The 21,678-nt window shown below is 35.7% G+C and overlaps 1 protein-coding gene across 1 annotated transcript in view; it reads right to left on the reverse strand.

The window, feature by feature from the left end:
* Positions 1 to 21,678, reverse strand: part of MYO7B (myosin VIIB) — a 152,651-nt gene that overhangs the window by 109,924 nt on the left and 21,049 nt on the right. Inside the window, exons 2-5 of the mRNA XM_074214928.1 lie at positions 16,727 to 16,773; positions 7,379 to 7,495; positions 5,185 to 5,337; positions 3,494 to 3,678 (exon numbers count right to left, since the gene is read on the reverse strand). Coding sequence (XP_074071029.1) covers positions 3,494 to 3,678; positions 5,185 to 5,337; positions 7,379 to 7,495; positions 16,727 to 16,744 — 473 coding nt within the window. The 5' untranslated portion in view covers positions 16,745 to 16,773. The remainder of the gene's footprint in view (positions 1 to 3,493; positions 3,679 to 5,184; positions 5,338 to 7,378; positions 7,496 to 16,726; positions 16,774 to 21,678) is intronic.

Genomic DNA, 21,678 nt, shown 5'->3' on the forward strand with positions numbered 1-21,678 from the left:
TGGAGAAGAGTAGAAAAAGAAATTGGCTTTTCCAAGGTCTCAAAGAAAGTCAGTAGCAGAAAGAGGACTAGATCGCAGGTTTACTAACTTCCAGTTCAAGCACTTTTCACCCCACCAGGTTGTCTCTCCTCTCACAATTTTCTCTACAACCAGAGCCCTATAACGATCATTCACTTTGGAGCTGTTGCCATTAAATTATAAACTCTCCAATGACTGGCTCAAGGTAGGTACTTAATAAATGACAATTGATTGGTTGTTTCCTTCAGGTGGGATCAAACCAGGGATTGTGGGATTCAATTCAGTGAGAAATCTGGTAAATATATTACTTTAACATCTTGATCTTAGAAATAATAATAATAATAAAAGTTAACATTTATATTGTATTTTAAGATCTTCAAAGCATTTTACAAATATTATCTCTCATTAGCTCCCCACAAAAGTCCTGTGGTGTAGGCACTATTATTAGTTAGCAACTGTCTGAGGTGGGATTCAGTACTTCAAGTTTGGTTCTCTATCCATTATGTCATGCTACTTTTTTTTTTTGTTTTAGTTTTTGCAAGGCATTGGGGTTAAGTGGCTTGCCCAAGGCCACACAGCTAGGTAATTATTAAGTATCTGAGGCCAGATTTGAACTCAGGTACTCCTGACTCCAGGGCCAGTGCTCTATCCACTGCACCATCTAGCCACCCCAATGTCATGCTACTTTTTACCATGAATCAAAAGGATCTCACTTTATACAGTTCTTGAAAAATTGTGAGAGAATCGAACTGTAGTCAATGAAATCTTATTTTAAATGTATTGGAGAATTCACTATTTAATGGACACAGTGCAGCTTCCTTTTGAAGAGTGTATAATCCCTACTGAAAGAATAATTTGACAAACTGGAATATAGTATATAATTTTTAATGGAATATATTTAATCCATAAAAAGTTCTCTCTCCTCTTTCTTGGTATTTCAGAATCAGACTTTCAGTAACTTCAACCTCCTATTCCTAGCATCTAAACTCAAGCAGAAGATAAAAGGTTTCTGAAAGCAGATAACTAACAAAAGCCTCTAATCTATACATTCTTGGCAAGATGGAACCACCTTCTGATTCCTCACTCAGACAGTCTTGTATAAAATAGAACTGCGGGATACATTGAGGAGCTAAGAAGTGAAAGCTGCTAGCTGTAGACAGTTGTCTGGCATTTTTTCACAGAAGTTTATTACTCAGAAGAATCTATGAGTAAAGGCAAGCAAGCTGGCATCTGGGTTAGGCCAATTATCTAAACACTGTGCAAAATTAGATATAACTTAGTAGGAGGTGAGACAATGAACTAATGCTGACAATAATGTAGAGCTGCTCTTACTCATATGTCCTGGCCCTTTCTTTTAGTTCTGATCATGGTAATTTTACTAAAAGCTTTGGGTAGGAAAAAAAAAAGAATTCCATTAGCAGAAAGAAGAATTATAAAATCCCAACATTCTATGAGAAAATTCCACCATCTACAAGAAGTTGTTTCTAGTCTTCCTTAATCTTAGTGCCTTCCTCTGGGATTAGCCCCAATTTATTCTGTATAAAGCTTGTTTGTACATAGATAATTATATATTTCCCCCCTCATTAGATTATGACTGGTAGGTTTTGTTTTTGTTTGCTTTTCTTTGTATCCTAAGACCTTAATATGGTGCTTGTTGACTGATCAATTGCTATGGGGAGTCAATAAAATACTTCATTAGTCCCTGGGGGGACATCATTATTTTATGTGGTATTGTACAATGATGAATGTTCATACTTCTTGAAATCCTCTCTATTCCTTCAAGACTCAGAGGTATGCTTCCTCCCTCCCAATAAAGCTTTTCTTGATCATCCCAACTAAAAAATGAACTCTACACTACTGGATTTCTCATTGTATTTTCTTTGAATCTCTCTGTGGCAATGGTCAAGTATGTGATACACTGAAAAGAGCTTTGGGTATACAGTCCAAAATATTCAGAGTAAGGATTGGCTATGTAAAAATGGACAAGTTATTTGTTCTCTGGGTCTCTATTCTCTGCCCTCTGGTATAGCTATTCAGTTTTTTTCCATTGTATCTAAGCCTCTGTGACCTCATTTGAAATTTTCTTGACAATGATACTGGAGTGGTTAGACTCCTTCTCCAGTTCATTTTACAGATGAAGAAACTGAGGCAAATAGGGTTAAATGATTTGCCCAGGCTCACACAGCCAGTATCTGAGGTCAAATTTGAACTCAGGTCTTCCTGACTCTAGGTCTGGTACTCTATACATTGCTCCACCTAGCTGCCCCTTGTCTAATACAGAATAACTTACAGACTTGATTGTTTTGAGGACCAAGAAACAACAAAATCTGAATTATTATGATTATAATTTGTACTTTAGCAATGTCTATATGGCTAATCTATGTCTAAATAGCTTCCAGTTTGTGTCTTATCCCTTAAATTAAAAAATTTAAATTTCTTGTGGGCAAGGACTGCTTTATTTTATCTTTGTATTCTCTGACAATCAAGTACAATATCATGCACATAGAAATCAATTAATATTTATTGAATATTGAAATAATCAGTGATGATATATGCAGTGACTAACAGAGGTCCATGTACCCTTGATGAAGCAGGCCTCCCTCTTTTTTTTTTTTTTTTTTTTTTTTTAGGTTTTTTGCAAGGTAATGGGATTAAGTGGCTTGCCCAAGGCTAGGTAATTATTAAGTGTCTGAGGCTGGATTTGAATTCAGGTACTCCAGACTCCAGGGCTGGTACTCTATCCATTTCACCACCTATCCGCCCCTAAAGTTCATCCTTTTGAAGATTACTGATAATAAGATTGAATTAAATCTCCTCAATCTTGATCAGACCCCACCCAAATCTATTCAAGTTTGGTTGGGGATAAATTCTTTGAATAGATCAGCTAAGACAGGGAGTAATTTAGAAGTAAATGGCATAAAAATTAGAATAGGTGAATAGGTCCTGCCTCTCATTGTAATATTCATTTTCTCCCATTAATTTTTCAGAGTTGGTTGCCACCCTCAGAAATATCCCTCTTCCAAGAGCATGTAAACTATGAGCCCACATCCATGATTATCTTTGGCATTAAAATGTTGGCATTATTAATAAAATGACTACCCAGAAATCAGATCTTTAAAATCTTTTAGATACCACAAGACACTTATTTTGCAAGAGTCAAATTCTTCACCTGAAGTTTAGCACAAGAAGTTAGTGGTGCTAGCCTTGGAATCAGTAAAACCTGAGTATAAATCTGGAGTCAGATACTAGCTTCATGACCCTGGGGAAGTCACTTAACCTTTTTCTATCTTAATTTCCTCACTTGTTAAAAGGGGATAATGTCCCTCCCACTTCTGCAACTCTGAGCTATTTGGAGATGTTCTTCACTTCACACCACTCTACACCTGTCTACACCTAAGACTGATGCTGGGCTACTTTCTCCTATGACCTCCCATGTCTCAGTTCTATAAATGGAAGTCCAATCCTCCCATGATACCTGATAATGCAGCACTGGTCTCTCTTGTTTTTCTTCATGCTGAAATAGCAGCTGTTTGCAATGGCAAAGACATGGGGAGGCAATTCCCCTACCCTCCGATTGTAGTACAGTTGGATCTGGTCTAGAGTGTAGATGGGCAGCACTTGATAGGGATTCACAGCCACCAAGATCGAACCTGTGTAAGTCTGTGGGAATGAGAAGGGACTTGTGATGTGTCCATGAACCATAGCCACAAAAGTGAGACCTGAGATAGTATAAGTATGCTAATAATATTCTATTAACAAAGAATTCTAATAATATTAACTGCTAATATTCTGCTTAGGCTAATAATATAGCATGCTCTTGTGGCAGGGGAAGTGGAATGGCAAGTCCTCTTCAGATCAAAAGGAATGAATGGGGCGAAAGGTAAAGAAAAAAGGAAAGGAAAGTGGAGATAATGGAGGTAAAGGGGGTGGAAAGCATAACTACTCTCCTACTTCTTTGGTTCTGAGAAGTGCTAGTTAACTCAGTTCCCTGCCATAATATCATGGACTTCTAGAAGGGACAGAGCATTGGGAGGTTATTATTATTCCAATGTGTACTGAATCTAAGGTTGCTATTGGAATGAAAGACTGCAGTATGCCATAGGAAACCAGCTCAATTACCATGTGATAATTATACTACCAGGAATAGACTTAGTATTCTTCACAGGAAAAATTAAGAAACTGACAGTTTGTCTTTAGGGGCTACTAGTTTCTCTGTCTCCTGGCCTACTTCCTTATCCCCAAACACAAATATATCCACTCCCCTAATGCCCTCTCCTTCCTCTTTCATATCCAAACCTGTTTCTAAGACCCTTCATTTGTACTAAGGCACCAATTATTGTTAAAAGATTAGAATGTGATCTTCTCATTTATTTTACCAAGAAACAAAACCTTAAGCTAAAGGAATGAAACCTGATAATAGACTTTCAGCCATCAGGCTACAGATCAGAAAGATTTTAAGGACTCACCAAGCCTTCTCAAACCCTTGAAATCAATTACTTGGTGTCCATATAAAGTCACCATTTTCGAATTACATATATTAGATAGCATCAGAGAATGGTTGTCAGAAATTATATACCTTAATGGGAAGACAAATTTTTTTCCTTATTTAGCAACCTGATCACAGGACCGTATCTATGTCCAAAGGGAAGGCCAAGGAAAAGCCCACCACAGTAAATGATAGCTTTGGGCATCCTGAAACAACAGAGTTCTAGGAGTAGCACCCATTCCATTTAGGGCACTGGGCTGTTCTCAGAAAGGAGAGAGGGTACCTAGGAATTAGAAGACATGATCCTCTCCTTCGCTGGTGGTATCTTAGAGGTCCATGATTCTCTTGACTGGGAACCATCAGTCCTGGCAGGATTGATGCCATCCTTGGGCCTCTGCAGCTTTCTTTACCAGAACCCAAGTATTATCTGACATTTCCATTAGCCATGAATGGAAAAAAAAAAAAGAAAGTGTGTCTAGGTCCATTTCTCCTTTATTTGTTATCTTCCCCAGTGGAGGGTGAGACAGCAGGATTATCTTACTTTTCTCTTTGTATCCCTAGCACAAAATGCAATGTTTGGTACATACTAAACGGATAATAAATGTATTTTCATTTCATTCATTCAGGAATTTATGACATCGTATTGTTCCTTGCATGGAAGTTGATTCCTTGAGACTCACATAGATTTTGTGCTCCTGATAGCGGATGAGAAGGTTGTGCACCATGCCGGCTTCATTCAGGTCCCCCAGGAGGATCATGTCTTCTACCCCCTGAGCTGAACTGGGGTTCATGAGTTGGAGGCATTTGAAGTCCTGAGCTTCAATCCAGCGTTCCTGGGAAGAAAAAGAAATGATGCAACAGAGGATTAGAATTTTCTTAAAGAGGTGTTTCCACCCTCGGAAATCATACTTCTGAACCATTGGATTTGTCCTGATCTAGATGCACTTTCTTTTTTTTTCTTCTTTTTTTCCCCAAAGCAATGGGGTTAAGTGACTCGCTCAAGGTCACACAGCTAAGTATTTATTAAGGTTTGAGGTCAAATTTGAACTCAGGTTCTCTTGACTCCAGGGTCAGTGCTCTATCCACTGCATCACCCAGTTGCCCCTAGACACACTTTCTTGCCCATTCCTCTTGTGGCTAAAGGCAAATGGAAATGAGCAAGGGTCAATCTGGAGCTGGAATTAGGAATAGGCAGCAATACTGTGCAGAAATTATACCTGTGACTTTGGAATGATTAAGGACCATGCTCTACTATCTTGAAAACCAGCCATAGGTTAGAATCACCTTCCTAAAATCTTATAAAAGAACTCTTAAGCATTTGATCCAGGGACTATTCAACTCTGTGATGAGACAAGATTTTATGCTTTGAGTGGGGAGGAGGTGTGTTAGGTTACAGAGATAACATTTAGGGCTGATTGTCTCATCCCTTCCTTCCTCCCTGTAGACACAAAGTCTGTTCCTGATGGAGCTCTGCCTCATCCATTGCTGGAGGGACCAGGATGATCAAAACTGCCATGATAACCAATGCTTTGTTTGAGCCTTTGACCCTATGGATCAGGACTTGGTATGTGTTGTCAGTCAAGTATTAGTATGAAATGTCTGGCCATGGTTAGTATACACTCTTTTCCCACTTCATTTCCTTACCATCCCTGCTCCCTATTTTATCTCCGTTTATGCTGTCATATCCCTCTTATCCTTTTTCTATTTTTTCTTCCCTCATATCCTCTTTTATGTCTTGACTTCCTTTCCCCTCACATCATCTTCTTCCTCATATTCTCCTTTCCCACTTCACTTCTTCCCTACAAGCCCTTCCTTACCTTTTCACTTCTTAATTTTCCTTTGTCTTTCTGTTCTTCCTCTCTTCTGTCTCTCCCAAACCATCCTTTGACTTCTCATTTCTCACTTTCTGCCATTCTTCCCACTAATTTTCCTTCTCCCTTCACTTTTTGCTATCTTCATACCATACTTACTTCCCCATTTCTCTCTCTCATCCTATTTGTCCAATCTTCTTCATCCCACATCTTATATTTCTTCTCCCTTTATTTTTCTCCTCATATGCTTTTTCTCCCAGTATACTTTTTCACTTTCCCTTTTTCTTCTTACATCTTCTTCCTTCCTCAGAATTTCTTTTTTTCTCATAATTTTACTTTTCCTTCATTTAAAGCACCCTCTCTTTTCCCACCCATATCTTTATTTTCTCTCTCTCATGTTCTCTCCTTTCATGTGTTCTTCTCTCCCAAGTCCTTGCCTTCACTTTCTTTTTCCATTCTCCAAACCTTGAATTTCCAAGATTATTCCAAATAAAAGTAGCTTTTCAAAACCAAATTGCAGGATTAATTTTCAATTTTTGTTGTTCAGTCATTTAGTTTTGTCAGAATCTTCATGACCTTGTGGACTATAACACACCGTAACTGTCCATGGAGTTTTCTTAGCAAAGATTCTGGAGTGGGTTGCCATTTCCTTTTCCAGTGGATTAAGACAAAAAGATGTTAAATGACTTGCTTAGGGTCACAGAGTTAGCAGGTGACTGATACTGGATTTGAAATCAGGTCTTCCTGACACTAGGCCCAGCATTCTATCCACTGAATCATCCAGCTACCCCATTAGTTTTCAATAACCATCCATTTATTCTGACTTAAAATTTTTTTATTTAAAAATATATGTATTCAGGATTTCAACAGTAACATTTTTTTTCTCTCTTAGCCTTTATTTTTGCATTTATTCATCTTCTTTTCTGGTATTTGAAACCAATATCTTAGAAGATTAGCCATTTCATAGTAGATCTCTTAGAGGAAACCTCTACAGAGTGTGGTAAGAGTCCCTCTTTCAGGAACAGTTTCCTTCTAACAACAATCAATAATAGGGGGCACTTACCTTTCCCTCATCATCTTCTACCAAGATTTTTTTAGGGTTGGCATTACTCTTCACAATTGCACCAATGGGAACATTGAATTCTTTGCTGAAGGACAAATCCAGCCAAACATGATCACCCTAGAAAGGAAGAAGTGACAATTGAACAAAGTAAATGAGTATAAATCCTATCCATCCTTTTTTGATGGATCATACTCCATAGTACAGTAATGTCTCTTTCCTTTGAATTCCCATAGTAGCCACTATTTAACATATTAATTGCCAATTATCTTGTGACAAATTTATGTTTTATTTTCCATTTAGACTATAGGCTATTTAATGACAGGAACTCTGTCTCATAACTCTTTAAAGCAACTTCAAAATGTACAAATTCAATTCACTTTAAAATTCAACAAGCGTTTTTATAGCTTTTTTTTCTCTATCAACCTTCCATCCCAAGTCCTAGTTCTATGCATTATTTGATCTTCCTTTTATTCCTAACATAAAGGAATTCCTAACATAAAATTTCTACTATATTAAGCACTGGAAGAAGCAGAAAGCTTAATTAACATATAACCAATAATATATCAAGGATAGGGGCAAAGAGGAAATAACATGTATACAAATAACTGTGATATAAAGAAGTGATTTGCACATATAAAGGACTTCATTAAATAATTGTTGAATGAAAATGCTTCTTGCACAGTCCTGAACAAATAATGTTGAGTATTAAAGTCCAATTGAAAATAAAAATACAATTGAATTTTGAAAAAAAAAGGACTAAGGTTCAGAATAACTACGGTTGACAATGAATGCTGAGCATACCAAAAAAGATGTAAGAAAATCAAAGAGAAGAACAATTGCCTGGGTAAATAAAATGACCTTTCTATCTTTTTCTCATAATATTCTCTTTCACACATATATTAGCTTCCAAACTACAGCTACCTGTTCACTGACCTCAAACATTCCTTTTCCTGTCTCCATATATTTGAATAAGCTATCCCTGCTTTCCTGACAAAGATATAAGGAAGGCAAGGTGACCCAAGGGTGCCAACGTGAGGAAGATGATTCCTCTCTTTGTCAGTCCTCTAATTTACTGACTCATTCTCCTTGCTGTTACCTCTCTTCTTCCTAGACCTGATTTTCCTTTCACCATTCCTCCTACCTATCACTTCTCCACTCTATCTCTTCCCAATGATTGTAGGTGCTGTGGGGGCTGAGACTGGCTCTTTAGAGTAGAGACTATTCCTTGTCTCAAAACAATCATTTTCAATTGGGTCAGATTATCCTTTCTCTTCCTTTCATTTGCTTTTGGAATTCCTAGCCTTGTTGTGTGGAATGAATTTTTTCATCATCTCTAATTCTCAAAATTCTTATTTTCCTCCAAGATTCAACTCAATTGCCTCTCTTTTTTAAAAGTTTTTCCCTGATTCCTCCAGTTTTTAATGCTTTCTTCCTCCTCAAATTACCAAATATTTATTTCTCTGTCCTGTTATATATTCCTCTCCAGAGAGAAGAGTACTCAGCCTCATCATGGTATAGAGATTGATGGGAAGTGACATAGATGTCCTCTCCATCACAAAGTCTTTTCTCAAGATTAAACATCTCCATTTCCTTCAACAAATCTCCCTAAAATGTAGTTTCCATAGTCTAGCAGGTATGAAATGGAATGCGTCATTTCTCATCACCTAAGGCAACTCTCAATTTGTTATAGAATGGTATTGATCTGCATTGGTAGAGGGAGTTTCCTCACTGGCAATGTCCTATATTCAAGAAATCACAGATTCCCCCCCCCAATAGAAATAATAATAATAATAATAATAATAATAATAATAATAATAATTTATATTTGTATAGTTTTAAAAGTTTGCAAAACTTTATATAGTGAAATAATAATAATAATTATTATTATTATTATTGTTGTTGTTGTTGTTGACCTCATTTTAGAGAGGGCACTGAGACTTGGGAAGTTAAATGACTTTCCATTTTGTACAATAAACTCTTAAGAGCTTAGCCAAGATTTTCTTAGATCTAAGTCCTGCCCTTTATCCACAATACTCCTAACCCAACTTGTCAATAAGAACAGAGTACAATATTTTAAATGTAGGTTGCAGAGCAATTGAATTATCATATCCCTCATTCTGGACACTAGGATTTTCTTCAGAGAGAATTCATGTTATTTTTTTTAAATGCTTTAAACTATTCTATTTGATTCTTTTTATTAATTAATTAAGTTTCCAATTATTTGTAAAGATAATTTTCAATATTGGTTTTTGTAAAGTTTTCTCCCTTCTGATACAGGTTATACATATACAATCATGTTACATATATTTTCATATTGGTCATACTATGAAAGAAGAATCAAAACAAAAGGGGAAAATCAAAAGAAGGAAAAACAAGCTAATTTTTAAAAAGTGAAAATAGCATGCTTTGCTCTCCATTAAGTCTCTATAGTTCTTTTTCTGGACATGGATGGCATTTTCCATCACAAGTCTTTTAAAATTGTGCTTTTTCATTGAATTGCTGAGAAGAGTTATATCTTTCATAGTTGATCATCACACAATGTTGCTGTTAATGTGTACAATGTTCTCCTGGTTCTGCCCACTTCACTCAACATCAGTCAGTCCATGTAAATCTTGCAGGTTTTTAGGAAATCTGCTCATTATTTCTTTTTTTTTTTTAACATTTTATTTATTTATTTTTCCAACTACATGCAAAGATAATTTTCAACAATCTTTTTTTAAAATTTTAGATTTCACATTTTTCTCTCTCCCTCCCTTTCCTCCCCCCTCCCCTGGATTAGAAAGTAATATAATATACGTTATAACTATATATAACTATGTTAAACATATAACCATATTAATCTTGTTATAAAAGAGGAATCAAATCAAGAAAGAAAGAAAAACCTTGAGAGGGAAAAAAATCATCATACATTTTTTAATTTTAAAATAGTAAAATTTGGTCTTCATTGACTCCATTGTTCCTTCTCTGGTATTTTCTATCATATGTCACTTCACTCACTAGCTGTTCATGCAAGTCTTTCCAGGCTTTTCTGAAGTCCTGTCTCTAATGAATTTTTTTAACATTTTATTTTTCCAATTACATGCAAAGGTAGTTTTCAGCATTAATCCATTTGCAGGCTTATGAGTTCCATATTTTCCTACCATCTTCCATTCCCTACCCCCACCCCATGGTGCCAAATAATCTGGTAAAGTTGTCTATGTATGCTCATGTTTACCATATTTCCATATAAGTCGTGTTGTGAAAAAGGAATTAGAACTAAGAGGGGAAAACCATGATGAAGAAAGAAAACATCCCATTCACATTTACAATTGTGATTACTATATCTGTATTTTCTTCCCTGTTGTCTGTTTAAACTTTTCTCTTTCCTTTCTCCTTATCCCTCCTCACCAGTGGTTTACTTCTGATTGCTGTCTCTTGATCAGCCCTACTTTGTATCTTTGTCCCTTTCCTTCTCCCTTTCCCCTTTTATTTTTTTCTTTTTAACTATGCTCCTTTCAATTGTCCTAAAAAAAATACAGTTCTCATGCATTAACTAACATTCCATCCCCGCCTTCCATTTACTTTAATATGTATCTCTTGAGTCTTGTATATGAAGATCTAATTTTCTGTTCAGTTTTGTTCTTTTTATCAGAGAATCTTTTCCTCAAGAGAATATCCTGAACTTTGGTTCTTAGTTGTGATCCAAGGTCCTTTGCCCTCTGGAATATAATATTCCAGGCTTTCCAATCCTTTAATATTGAAGCTGATAAGTCCTACAGAAACCTAACTATGATTCCCTGCTTATTTAAATTTCTTCTTTTTAGCTACTTACTGTATTTTCTTTTTTAGCTGAGAATTCTGAAATTTGGCTGCAATATTCCTTGGTATTTTTATTTTGGGATTTCTTTCTGGGGTGATTGAAGAATTCTTTCAAAGACTATTTAATCTTCTTTCAAGATATTAGGGCAGTTTTCTTTGTTAATTTCAAACATGATATAGTCCAGGCTCTTTTTCTGATTATGGCTTTCAGGTAGAACAATAATTAGTAAATTATTCCTCCTGGATCTATTTTCCAGGTTGTTTTTTTTTCTTGAGGGAATTTTACATTTTCTTCTATTTTTTTTCAGCCTTTTGGTTTTGTTTGATGGAATCTTGGTGTCTCACAGAGCCATTCATTTCCATTTGCCCACTTCTAGTTTTTAAGCTTTTATTTTTTTCAGTTAGCACTTTTTTCCTTTTCCAATTGTTAATTTTATTTTCCAGTTGGTCAATTTTACTTTTAAAATTATTGTTTTCCTCAATTAATTTTTCATAATTCTGCATGACTCTCATTTCTTTTCTCCATTTTTCTTCTTCCTCTCATCTTTGGTTTTCAAAATTCTTTCTCAGCTCTTCTAAAAGGTCTTTTTGGGATTGAGATCAATTCATCAACCTTTAAGAGACTTCATATATAGGCATTTTGTCACTACTTTTCTCTTCTAATATGGTGTTTTTATCCCCTTATCAGAATAGTAGCTGTCAAGGGTTAACACTTTTTTTTTTTAGTTTTTGGTTCTCTCAGGAGAAAATATTCTCTGATAAAACTGAATAGAAAATTAGATCTTCAAATACAAGACTCAAGAAATGCATATTAAAGTAAATGGAGGGGGGGATGGAATGTTAGTTAACTCATGAGAATTGTATTTCTTTTAGGACAATTGAAAGGAACATAGTTAAAAAGAAAAGGAAAGGGGGAAGAGGAGAAGGAAAGGGAAAAAGTGATAGAAAGAAGGGTTGATCAAAAGGCAGTGATTATAAATAAAGCATTGGTGAGGAGGGATAAGGAGAAAGGAAAGAGAAAATACAGTTGAGCTCTGCTCCTATGGTAGAGAGTGTATAGACCCAAAATTTTTTGCTAAGGGCCAGGGTTCTAGTCCCTGACTTTCTGCTCTTATATATCTGATAATCCCAGTATGCTCCCTGCCCTAGGGTAGCCCAACACTACACCACCTTCTCAAGGTTCGAAACCTTGCTCTCTGAGCTGGGGTTGCTGGCAGTTAAAAGTCTCTTGCTGGCTCTCCCACCTATACTGGGCTATATTCCCCTTTCACTCATGGGACAGACATTTTCCTGAAGTTTCTCCAAGATATCTCACTGCAAATTTATTTTTTGATGGGTTTTGAGGCTTTAGGATCTGTTTAGAGGGCTCATTTGTTTTTTTTTTTCTCCCATGCTAGAAAACACCAACTCATTTGGAACTGGTAGATTATGAAAACCCTTAGAAGTTTTTCAGTTATGTTATTTGATTCATATCTTCTCCATTCTGTCCATTTTATGGTCATTGGATCTTTGAACAAAGAAGAAAGAGGATTCTAACTATTTTCCTGTTTCCTGTTTCATTACTACATTTGCCCCCAAATTCTAGTCTGTCAAGATCTTTTAGGAGCCTTTCTTAGTTAGCCAATGCATTAGGTATTCTTCCCATTTTGGGTTCACCTACAAATTTGAGAAACCTGCCTCAGTCTAAGTTTCTGATAAAAATATTAGCAACATGGCCTGGAGGACTAGGTCTATGATCTGCTTCTTGAACTTCTTTCCAAGTTGACATCAAAATCTCTTGTCTGTTGTATTGTAGAAGGGATTCTAATTCAGGTAGAGTTAGAAGCTGACTTCTAACCTTAAGATTCTGTGATGTTGGTTCTTTGTCAAAGCCAGAATGCCTTACCTGCCCTTTCTGTTGGTTTTCTTGTTTTTCTTTGTGCACATCTCAAGAGTTGGCAACTCTATAATATCATCCCTTTTCATGGTTTTTCAAAGATTATTAACATTTCAATTAATTGTGAAGGCCACATCTGTGGTCTGATGGCAAGTCTCCCTTCAGAAAGCTATTTTCTTATGTAAAGGAAAATGGCTCTGCTGAGGACTTGGAGGGGAGGCAGGAAAGTGATATAAAGAGAAAGGAGAGGAAAGTAACTTGAATTGGGAAGAACAGTATTAGCTGAGGAAGTGTCAACTTGCAAGAATTCAGAGAAGCTGGTTATTCAGTCTAGGGGTTTACCCATATTAGAGGTACAGTTGAACCTCAATGTGTGAGGAAAGTGAAGATGACTTCCATTCTGTATGTGGGAAAAGAGCCCAGCCATAGCTGTGGATCATCAATGAGTCAGGGATCTTGACCTAGGTCATTGTTTGGTAGACTGCTACAGAATCTTCTCAAATTTGTAGGTGACACCAAAATGGGAAGAATACCTAATCTTCCCTGACCAAATAATTTCTAATTAAGTAATGATTTCTTTCTGGTTGTACTTAGAATTGAAAAGATTTTCCATTATAGCAACTTAGTCAAGAGGGAAACTTAGGGAACATTGATAATCTATAGAGTATTTCCAGTATAGATTATAATTTTAGTGCTATCAAGTGTCATATTAAGTGTTCATGTAATCTAATCATACAGTCATACATAGAGTCAGTGGATCTGTTGTCGAATTCCACCTTGATGCCTATTGTCTATATGACCTTGGGGAAATCATTCAGCTCTTCTGGGACTCAATTTCCTCATTTGCAAAATAAGGGAACTGGACCAAATTATCTCAGTTTCCTTCTGGCTCTGAATATATGGTCCTATGGTCCTTGGAAAACAAAAATAATTTACAAAAATCGTGGAACCAGAAGATGTTAGAACTGGAAGGCACTTTATAAGTCATTTAATTCAATCATCTAATTTTACAGATGAAAAGAAAATGAAACCCAGATCTGATGTCCAAGATCTCCCAGATAGTTAGAAATCAGAAACTTAAATCTGGTTATTCTGACTTTTGTTTTTTTCTATATAACACTCTCCTCTTCTGGAGATACTTGGCAGAGAGTAGAGTAGGTAAGGCACAGTGGACCTTTGAGGAGGGAGAATTCAGCTGGCATCTTTGAAATTCCTTAACTTTTCCCAAATCTAGTGACTAGTAAGATACACTTAACACCTCTCTATAGGTGAATCTTTATGCAGTTAAGAAATTTCCAGAAATTTGAGGGTGAATCAAATTTATTTTAAATTCACTAGAAAAGATGGTCACTTAAAAGGCATAACAATGTGATTTTTTTTTGTAAATAGGGAAGAACATTTTGACAAAATGAATATGATGTTTACAAGATTTGGATTTTCATTTATTTTTAACTTTACCTCAACTATCTGCTATTTAGGCATTTCACAAATATCTTGTGAGACTCTATTATGTGCAAAGAATTATGGTAGATTGCATGAGGTCAGAGAAAGAGAGAGAAAATAATCACTAACTTGAAGGAGTTTACATTTTAATAGAGGAGATAAAACATTATCCACAAAGAAATATATACTTCAATGAATGTGCTTTGTAGATTAAGATATCTTCATGATAAAGTTTATCTAAACTTTATTTCAAGTTATTTACATTTCCTATGGAATTTTCTTCATTAAGCTTTTCCTAATCTCCCTCAGCTGCCAGTGCCCTCTCCACTTTAGAATTATTTTTCATGTATTTTATATATACCTATGTCTGTTCATGTTGTCTCCTTTAGTGAAATATAATCTCCTTGAGGACAAGGACTGTTTATTTTTTCTTTGTATATTTGTATATTTGACATCTAGTACTGACTTAATATCTCTTTAGGTAAAGTATTATATGTTTACTCCCTGCTTGTGTAAAGTAGAATTCTTCTTGAAATAATTCCTTTCAGGTTTCCCTAGTTCTATTGTTCTGGGACATGGTCTCTAAGCCTAAATTTCCCCTGCCTATATCTTTTATTCATTCAATACTCAATTAAATTTTATTAATAGTCTTTAGAGGTAACTCAATGATGTGGAAAAAAAATGCTAAAGTTGGAATCAGAAAAGACCTGGGTTCAAGTCAGAGATCTGACATTTTAGCTCTGAGACCCTGGACAAATGACATTTTCCTGAGGTTCCATTTCCGGGTGGCACAGTGGATTGAGCACTGACCCTGGAGTCTGGAGAATGGAAGTTTGAATCTGATCTCAGATACTTTAGACTTACTAGTTGTGTGACCTTGGGTAAGTCACTTAACCCTGATTGCCTCACATCCAGAGCCATCTCCAGTCATGCTGATTCATATCTGGCCACTGGTTCCAGGTGACTCTGGAGGAGAGTCTGGTAACTTAGCACATCATCCCATCACTCAAATCCAATTCATGGCATGGCATCACCTCCCTGATGTAAAGATCTTCTTTGAGAATGAAGGACAAAAATATCAACATCATCATGCAAAAAAGGAGGGGATTTTTTGTTTTAACTACCTTACAGGATTCTTATGAGGAAATCACAAATTTTAAAGAGCTGTTATTTTAAAACATCTTCTTATATAGAAAACACCAGAGCAGGTACAAAGATAAAAACCCTGAGGTGGCTAGGTGGCGCAGTGGATAGAGCATCAGCCCTGGAATCAGTAGTATCTGAGTTCAAATCCGGCCTCAGACATTTAATTACTTAGCTGTGTGGCCTTGGGCAAGCCACTTAACCCCATTGTCTTGCCAAAAAAAAAAAAAAATCCTAAAAATAAAAAAGATAAAAACCTGCACAATCCTTGGCCTAATGAACATTTCATCCCCCTCTAAACAGTTGCCCCACCCATTTGGTCATTTTTGTCAGACCTCTGGATTTTCTACAATTCTGTTGGGTCTCCTTTGATGAGTGGGTTCCAGAATTGGTTCACCATGGTACTCTCATGATTTTGTATAAAGGGAGAAATTTTTATTCTTTTTATTTACATATGAAGAATTTGTATTTAAAAGGTGCTGTTGAAGTTGTATGGGACTGGAGGGTTGGCAGGGGAAGATGTATACAAACAGGACTTTGAATGAAAAATTCCATAGCCTTCCCTCAAAAACAAAACAACCTTTCTACATGTTTGAAGAGTATAAAGGACTTAGGGGGTACTCACGAGAAGGGGGAGACTGGGCATGGAAAGGAATATGAAGTAGAGTTGAATATTTGATTTGGTATATACTCTTCCTTCCAAATTCCAAAGACTAATCTTCACTATCTGATTTTTTTCTTGGGAAGTTTTATGATAATGACAGTAATTGAAACAATAGCAACTGATCCATTCTGATTTATAATTTGCAAAAATTTTCTATCTTTATCTCTCTTGAGCACAATAACCCTGAAAATCAGGTACTAATTGGTACCTGGAAGAAAAGAGGATTATGAACTGACCCCATTGATTCTATTCAGATGATATCAACTTTCAGTTTTGCAATCTAGATTCTTCTTGTCTCCATTCTCTCCCAGATAAGGTTTTACTACATTTGTTCCTTTTACCCTAGGACTGGGAGTGGATTTCACTAAGTTTTGTATAACTTCTCTCCAATTTTTCCTAGAACGCAGAAAGATTAGCTACTTACCTGTTTGAAAACTGCCATCTCAGGCCAATTGTCCACATGCAACCTGTCTGCAAAGAGAGAAGACACATGTCTTAAACTGGCTTTGCTTTTTAGTCAACCCAGTCCCAATTCAAAGGTTAAGAAAAACTCCAATATGCCTAATCAAGCAAGTACTTATTGAATGTTTACACATTCAGAAAAATTGTAAAATCTGCACTTTGTCCTCAAGGAATTTATACTTCAGTTAGAGAAATAACTGAAACAATTAAAAACTAATGGGAGACAAGATATGATTGAATGTGAAATGAAGTGAGACTTGCCATTGAATGCTTTTACTTAGTAACCCATACCATTTCTGTTCTTTTGTTATTCTTTATGTTTGATGGGGAAGCAAATCAAATTGCTTTTTTTCCTCTCTTTTTAAGATTTTGATTGAAGAGATAGTTTACTTGGTAGGAGAGGAGAAGGAATAGACATATTAGAAAAGGAATTTAAGGTAACAACACAAACCATCAAATTAAATTAAAATAAATAAATTTACTAGAGAAAGAAGAAGCAAGCATGGGGTCTTACCTAAACTTCATTAAGATAAATCCAGCACAAATAAATACAATACAAAATAGCATATTATAAATGCATACTAGAGGTATGAGAGAAAATTTGTGTGAAAATGTTCTGTTGTCTTGGAAGGGAATCTTACTTATTTGAAAGGTAACTACAATTCCCTATTTAATAAGAATTGCAGAAAGAATGGAATTGTTGAAATACAGTTTTAGAGCAATATCTCACACCCTATACCACAATACTTTCCAAATAGATACTTGACTTAAATATAAAAAAATCATCATAAAAGAAAAGTAGGAAAAACTGGATAGAGAAAAACAAGGAAGAAACAACTATGTCTAGGGAGAGACTTCCTAACCAAATATGGAAGAGAGGAGATTATAAAAGATAGAATAAATAATGTTGATTATATGAAATTTAAAAACGTTTGCACAAATTTTTTTGTACAAATTGATTCTTGCAAAAATCAATGCAACCAAAAAATTCAATACAACAAGACCATCTAGGAAAAGATGTGAAAATTTCAATTTGGGAAAAAAACATTATTATATATAATATCAAAAGCCATTATTTAATGTATAAATGGTCAAAGGATTATAAACAAATAATTTTTGAAAAACATTATGAACTAGCAACAACTAAAATTGGTCTAATGAGTAATTATAAAAGAAATGCAAATCAAATAACTCTGAGATTTTTATCTCATACTTAAAGAATTGTAAAAAATAACAAAAAATGGAAATGGTCAATGCTGCTGAGACTGAGTAACACAGGAACAATTACTAGTAAATTTTTTGTCAATTTGTGATTTGATCTAACAATTCCAGAAAACAATTTAGGAAAAAAACCCAAAAGTGTCCAAAATGTCCATAGTTTTTGAACCAGAAATTCCAGTGCTAGGCATATACCCCATGGAAAATAAAGAGAAACCAAAAATGTTTCATGTTCACCAAAATACTCATAGTAGCATTTTTTTGTAGTAGCAAAGAACTCAAAACAAAGTAGATGTCCTTCTAGTAGGGAATAGTCAAACCAATTGTGGTATGTGAATGAATTGTAATATCACAGCACCATAAAAATTAGTAAATATGAAGAATTCAGAGAAGCATGAAAAGACATATGATCTTATTTATGAAAGAAAAGAAGATTCAGAAAAGCAATGTACATTGTGACTACAACAATGCAAATGGAAAGAGCAAAAAATTTACACTGAATGTTCTGCAATTATAACATAGGAGAAGAATTGAGAAAATGTATTTCCTTCTTTTTTCAGAGTTTTCAGATAGATCACTAGGAAAGAGAGGGGATACATTCAGAAATGAAGATGATATAAAATTAAAAGAAAGAAATAAAAATGACATCATAGAAATGAAAGCGAGGCTCAAGTGTAGGTGGCAGATCTCTCCCAGTGAGGATTAAGTAGAGTAACTATATAGCCTGAGGGCCCAGCCCACATTGTTTGATGATAACCCAGATCTTGCTGCTCCCTCCACCCCCCCCACATTACCCGCAGGCCTAGGGAGTGGGTCACTAATCAAGGTTACAGACTCTCTAGAGAAAGCATCTAGTATAGCCTACTGGCCAGTTCACTTGAAGTTACTAAGCCCAGTGAGCAAAGCCTCTAGGGATCTCAACACGGAAGGTCTGTGAACCAGCCCCTCCCCAACATAAGATCCTAGGAAAATAAAGAAAGGCCAGTGAAAAGGGGGGGTACCATAGATCTTTCCTTGAAGACAAGGATCCTAACTTAGAAAAGAAAGTGAATCATTTTGTGGAATTATAAAGATCACATCTGATCTCAGAGGAGCATTGAGAAAAATACATTTCCCTCTATGCCTATGGAAAAGTGTGCCCATGTACATATACTCACATACATATGCACATACACACATGTTGCCAGATACTTGTTATGTTGATTAGTTCTACTGAACTGCTTTTTTAAAATTTTTTTTTAATTTTTGTAACCAAGTATGGTTAGTTGGTGGAGGAAGGATAGAGAGACAGTCATAAATGAATTTAATATAAAAATAAAAGGCATCTAATTTTAAAGTGACTAGAGTTAGAATACATTTTACTAGAGATTAAGGTGATTGGAGTCTCTAGAACTAGGCTATGATAAGGCCACCTTAGGGCATCAGCAATAAATTTTTCTTTGCTGTGATATTAATGCCATTTCTGGTCCTTTCTGCTACACAAGAAATGGTTCTGGGTTTGGAGTTAGAGAACCAGTTTTCTAATTTCACCTCTGTCACTTCCCATGTCATTTTGAGAAAGTAATTTAATTTCTCTGAGATTCTGTTTTTTCATTAATAAATGGAAGTTTGAATTGTATGACCTTTAAATCCCTTTCATTTCTAAATCTATAATCCTAACATTCAATCAACCTAGGACCTTTAAAGCCAGACAGTAATATATCAATGATAACAACAGAAATAATAAATAATATATATGATCAATGGTCAGTGAACTTGTGCTCTAAATATCCTTATATCCCTTATAAAACTGATATGAATAGTTAATTAATTTATCAGTCCCTTTTTGAACTTGTTCGTATTTTTCAGCATGGACAAATTCTTGAGGTTCTTTAGGCTTTCTCCAAGGGAGGTCCTTAATTTTAAAGCTGAGTATTTGACTTTGAAGATAAGTATTTACTCTCTCCTCTTTACTGGTGGGATAATTGTTGATAATTATCTAGACTAAAGAATTCATATTTCATAGCCATTTTCCAACAAGGAATGAGTAAAAACAACTTGTGTTATTACTCATTTTTTCAACTAGCATGTTACTCAGGGAACTTTCACAAGGAAACCACCCAGGTTACTCGGGGGACTCAGTTTGCTAGCAGGAGTAGGAACTGGGTGATTAAGTTTAGAGAAAGTTCTTCACAAATGAGGAAAGTGTAGTTCAGAGAAATTGTTTTGTCCATGATCACACAAATAAATGGCAATGTCAGGAAAGAAAGAAGGCAGATGGGAATCGTCCTGACAAGGCACTAGTCAGCTTCAAAGTCCAACAACTCCTGAGTTAGAGGAAATCGATTATAATTGACTCTGAGATCCACCAGAGGATCCTGATCTGTTTGGGGAGCTCTGATATAATAACTAAGAATTTTGACAAAAATTCCAAAATCTACAGTGTTGCAAGAGCTTGAACAGGTGCCATATTGAGTAGTCCTAGGAATTTGGATCCTCTCCTTCCTAAGTAGAGAGCTAGAGGGATGGGGGATTATTCTCTAGTCATATGCATCTGTTTAGGAAATCTACAGGGACAGAGAACTTGGTAAAGGATTGAATTAATTTGCAGATTCCTCTGAGAGATGACAATCAAATGAGGCTCTGTCTGTATTCTTATCAAGGAAACGTTTTCCTTCTCCAATGAGATTATCAGACATTTAGTCTCAGTGTTGGGTTACTCACTGGGCAGGGAGCCCTACCAAGACTGCCTTGATCTGTTGGTGGAACATATAGAGTCGGGTAGCTTGTCACTCAGATATCACTCTCTACTAGCATGCCCCAGGATCAGAAAAGTGAGGTGGTTGTTGTTCAGTTGAGTCTGACTCTTGGTGACCCCATTTGAGGTTTTCTTGACCAAGATGCCAGAGTGATTTACCATTCCTTCTCCAATCCATTTTACAGATGAAGAAACTATGGCAAACAGGTTAAGTGAGTGTCAGGATCAAACAGTGAGTGTCTGTGGCCAGATTTGAACTGAGAAACTGAGTCTTCCTGATTTCAATCCATTTATACCATCTAGCTGTTATTGTTTATCGATATATTAGTTTGAAATTCCAAACTTGTAAAATCAGCATACTGATCTCAAGAGAAAGACATATTTTGGGGGTGGAAACAGGATATGCTTGTAAATGTTTAACAACTGGCTCCCCAAAGATAAAAAATTGTACTGCCAATATCTTTTAAGTTTAAATGGCATGGCTAATATAATATATAATATCATATAATTATGCATCATATAATATTTATATATTTGTATAATATTATATAATAAACTAGCATTAAAATTCTTTATTTTCTCAAATCTTGACAAACAACAAAAAGATATACCAAAGTTGAGTTGTACCCTTGTAATGTCTAAGATATAAATGCTTCCACTGATAATATAACAATTCTTGATCTGACTCCAGTATCTGACTCTCAGCACACTATGAAGTAAGACAACTTGGAAGAGGTGCTTATATGGATAACCTGAGTATCTGTGGTGGCATGGTCAAAGGTGTAGGGAGGCAGAGTCCTTGTGACAAAGGAGGCCACAGAAACTGAACCTAGTTCCTCCCCACCAGAGATAAGATAAGTAAGTTATTCATTATAGAAGCTGTTTCTCATAGGAGAAAAGATCCTACTTAGCACTAAAATCTGCATGTGACTGATATGTTGCCAAAACCTAGATCTACT

Source organism: Macrotis lagotis, chromosome 1 (genome assembly GCF_037893015.1).
Source record: "Macrotis lagotis isolate mMagLag1 chromosome 1, bilby.v1.9.chrom.fasta, whole genome shotgun sequence".
Classification (NCBI taxonomy): domain Eukaryota; kingdom Metazoa; phylum Chordata; class Mammalia; order Peramelemorphia; family Peramelidae; genus Macrotis; species Macrotis lagotis.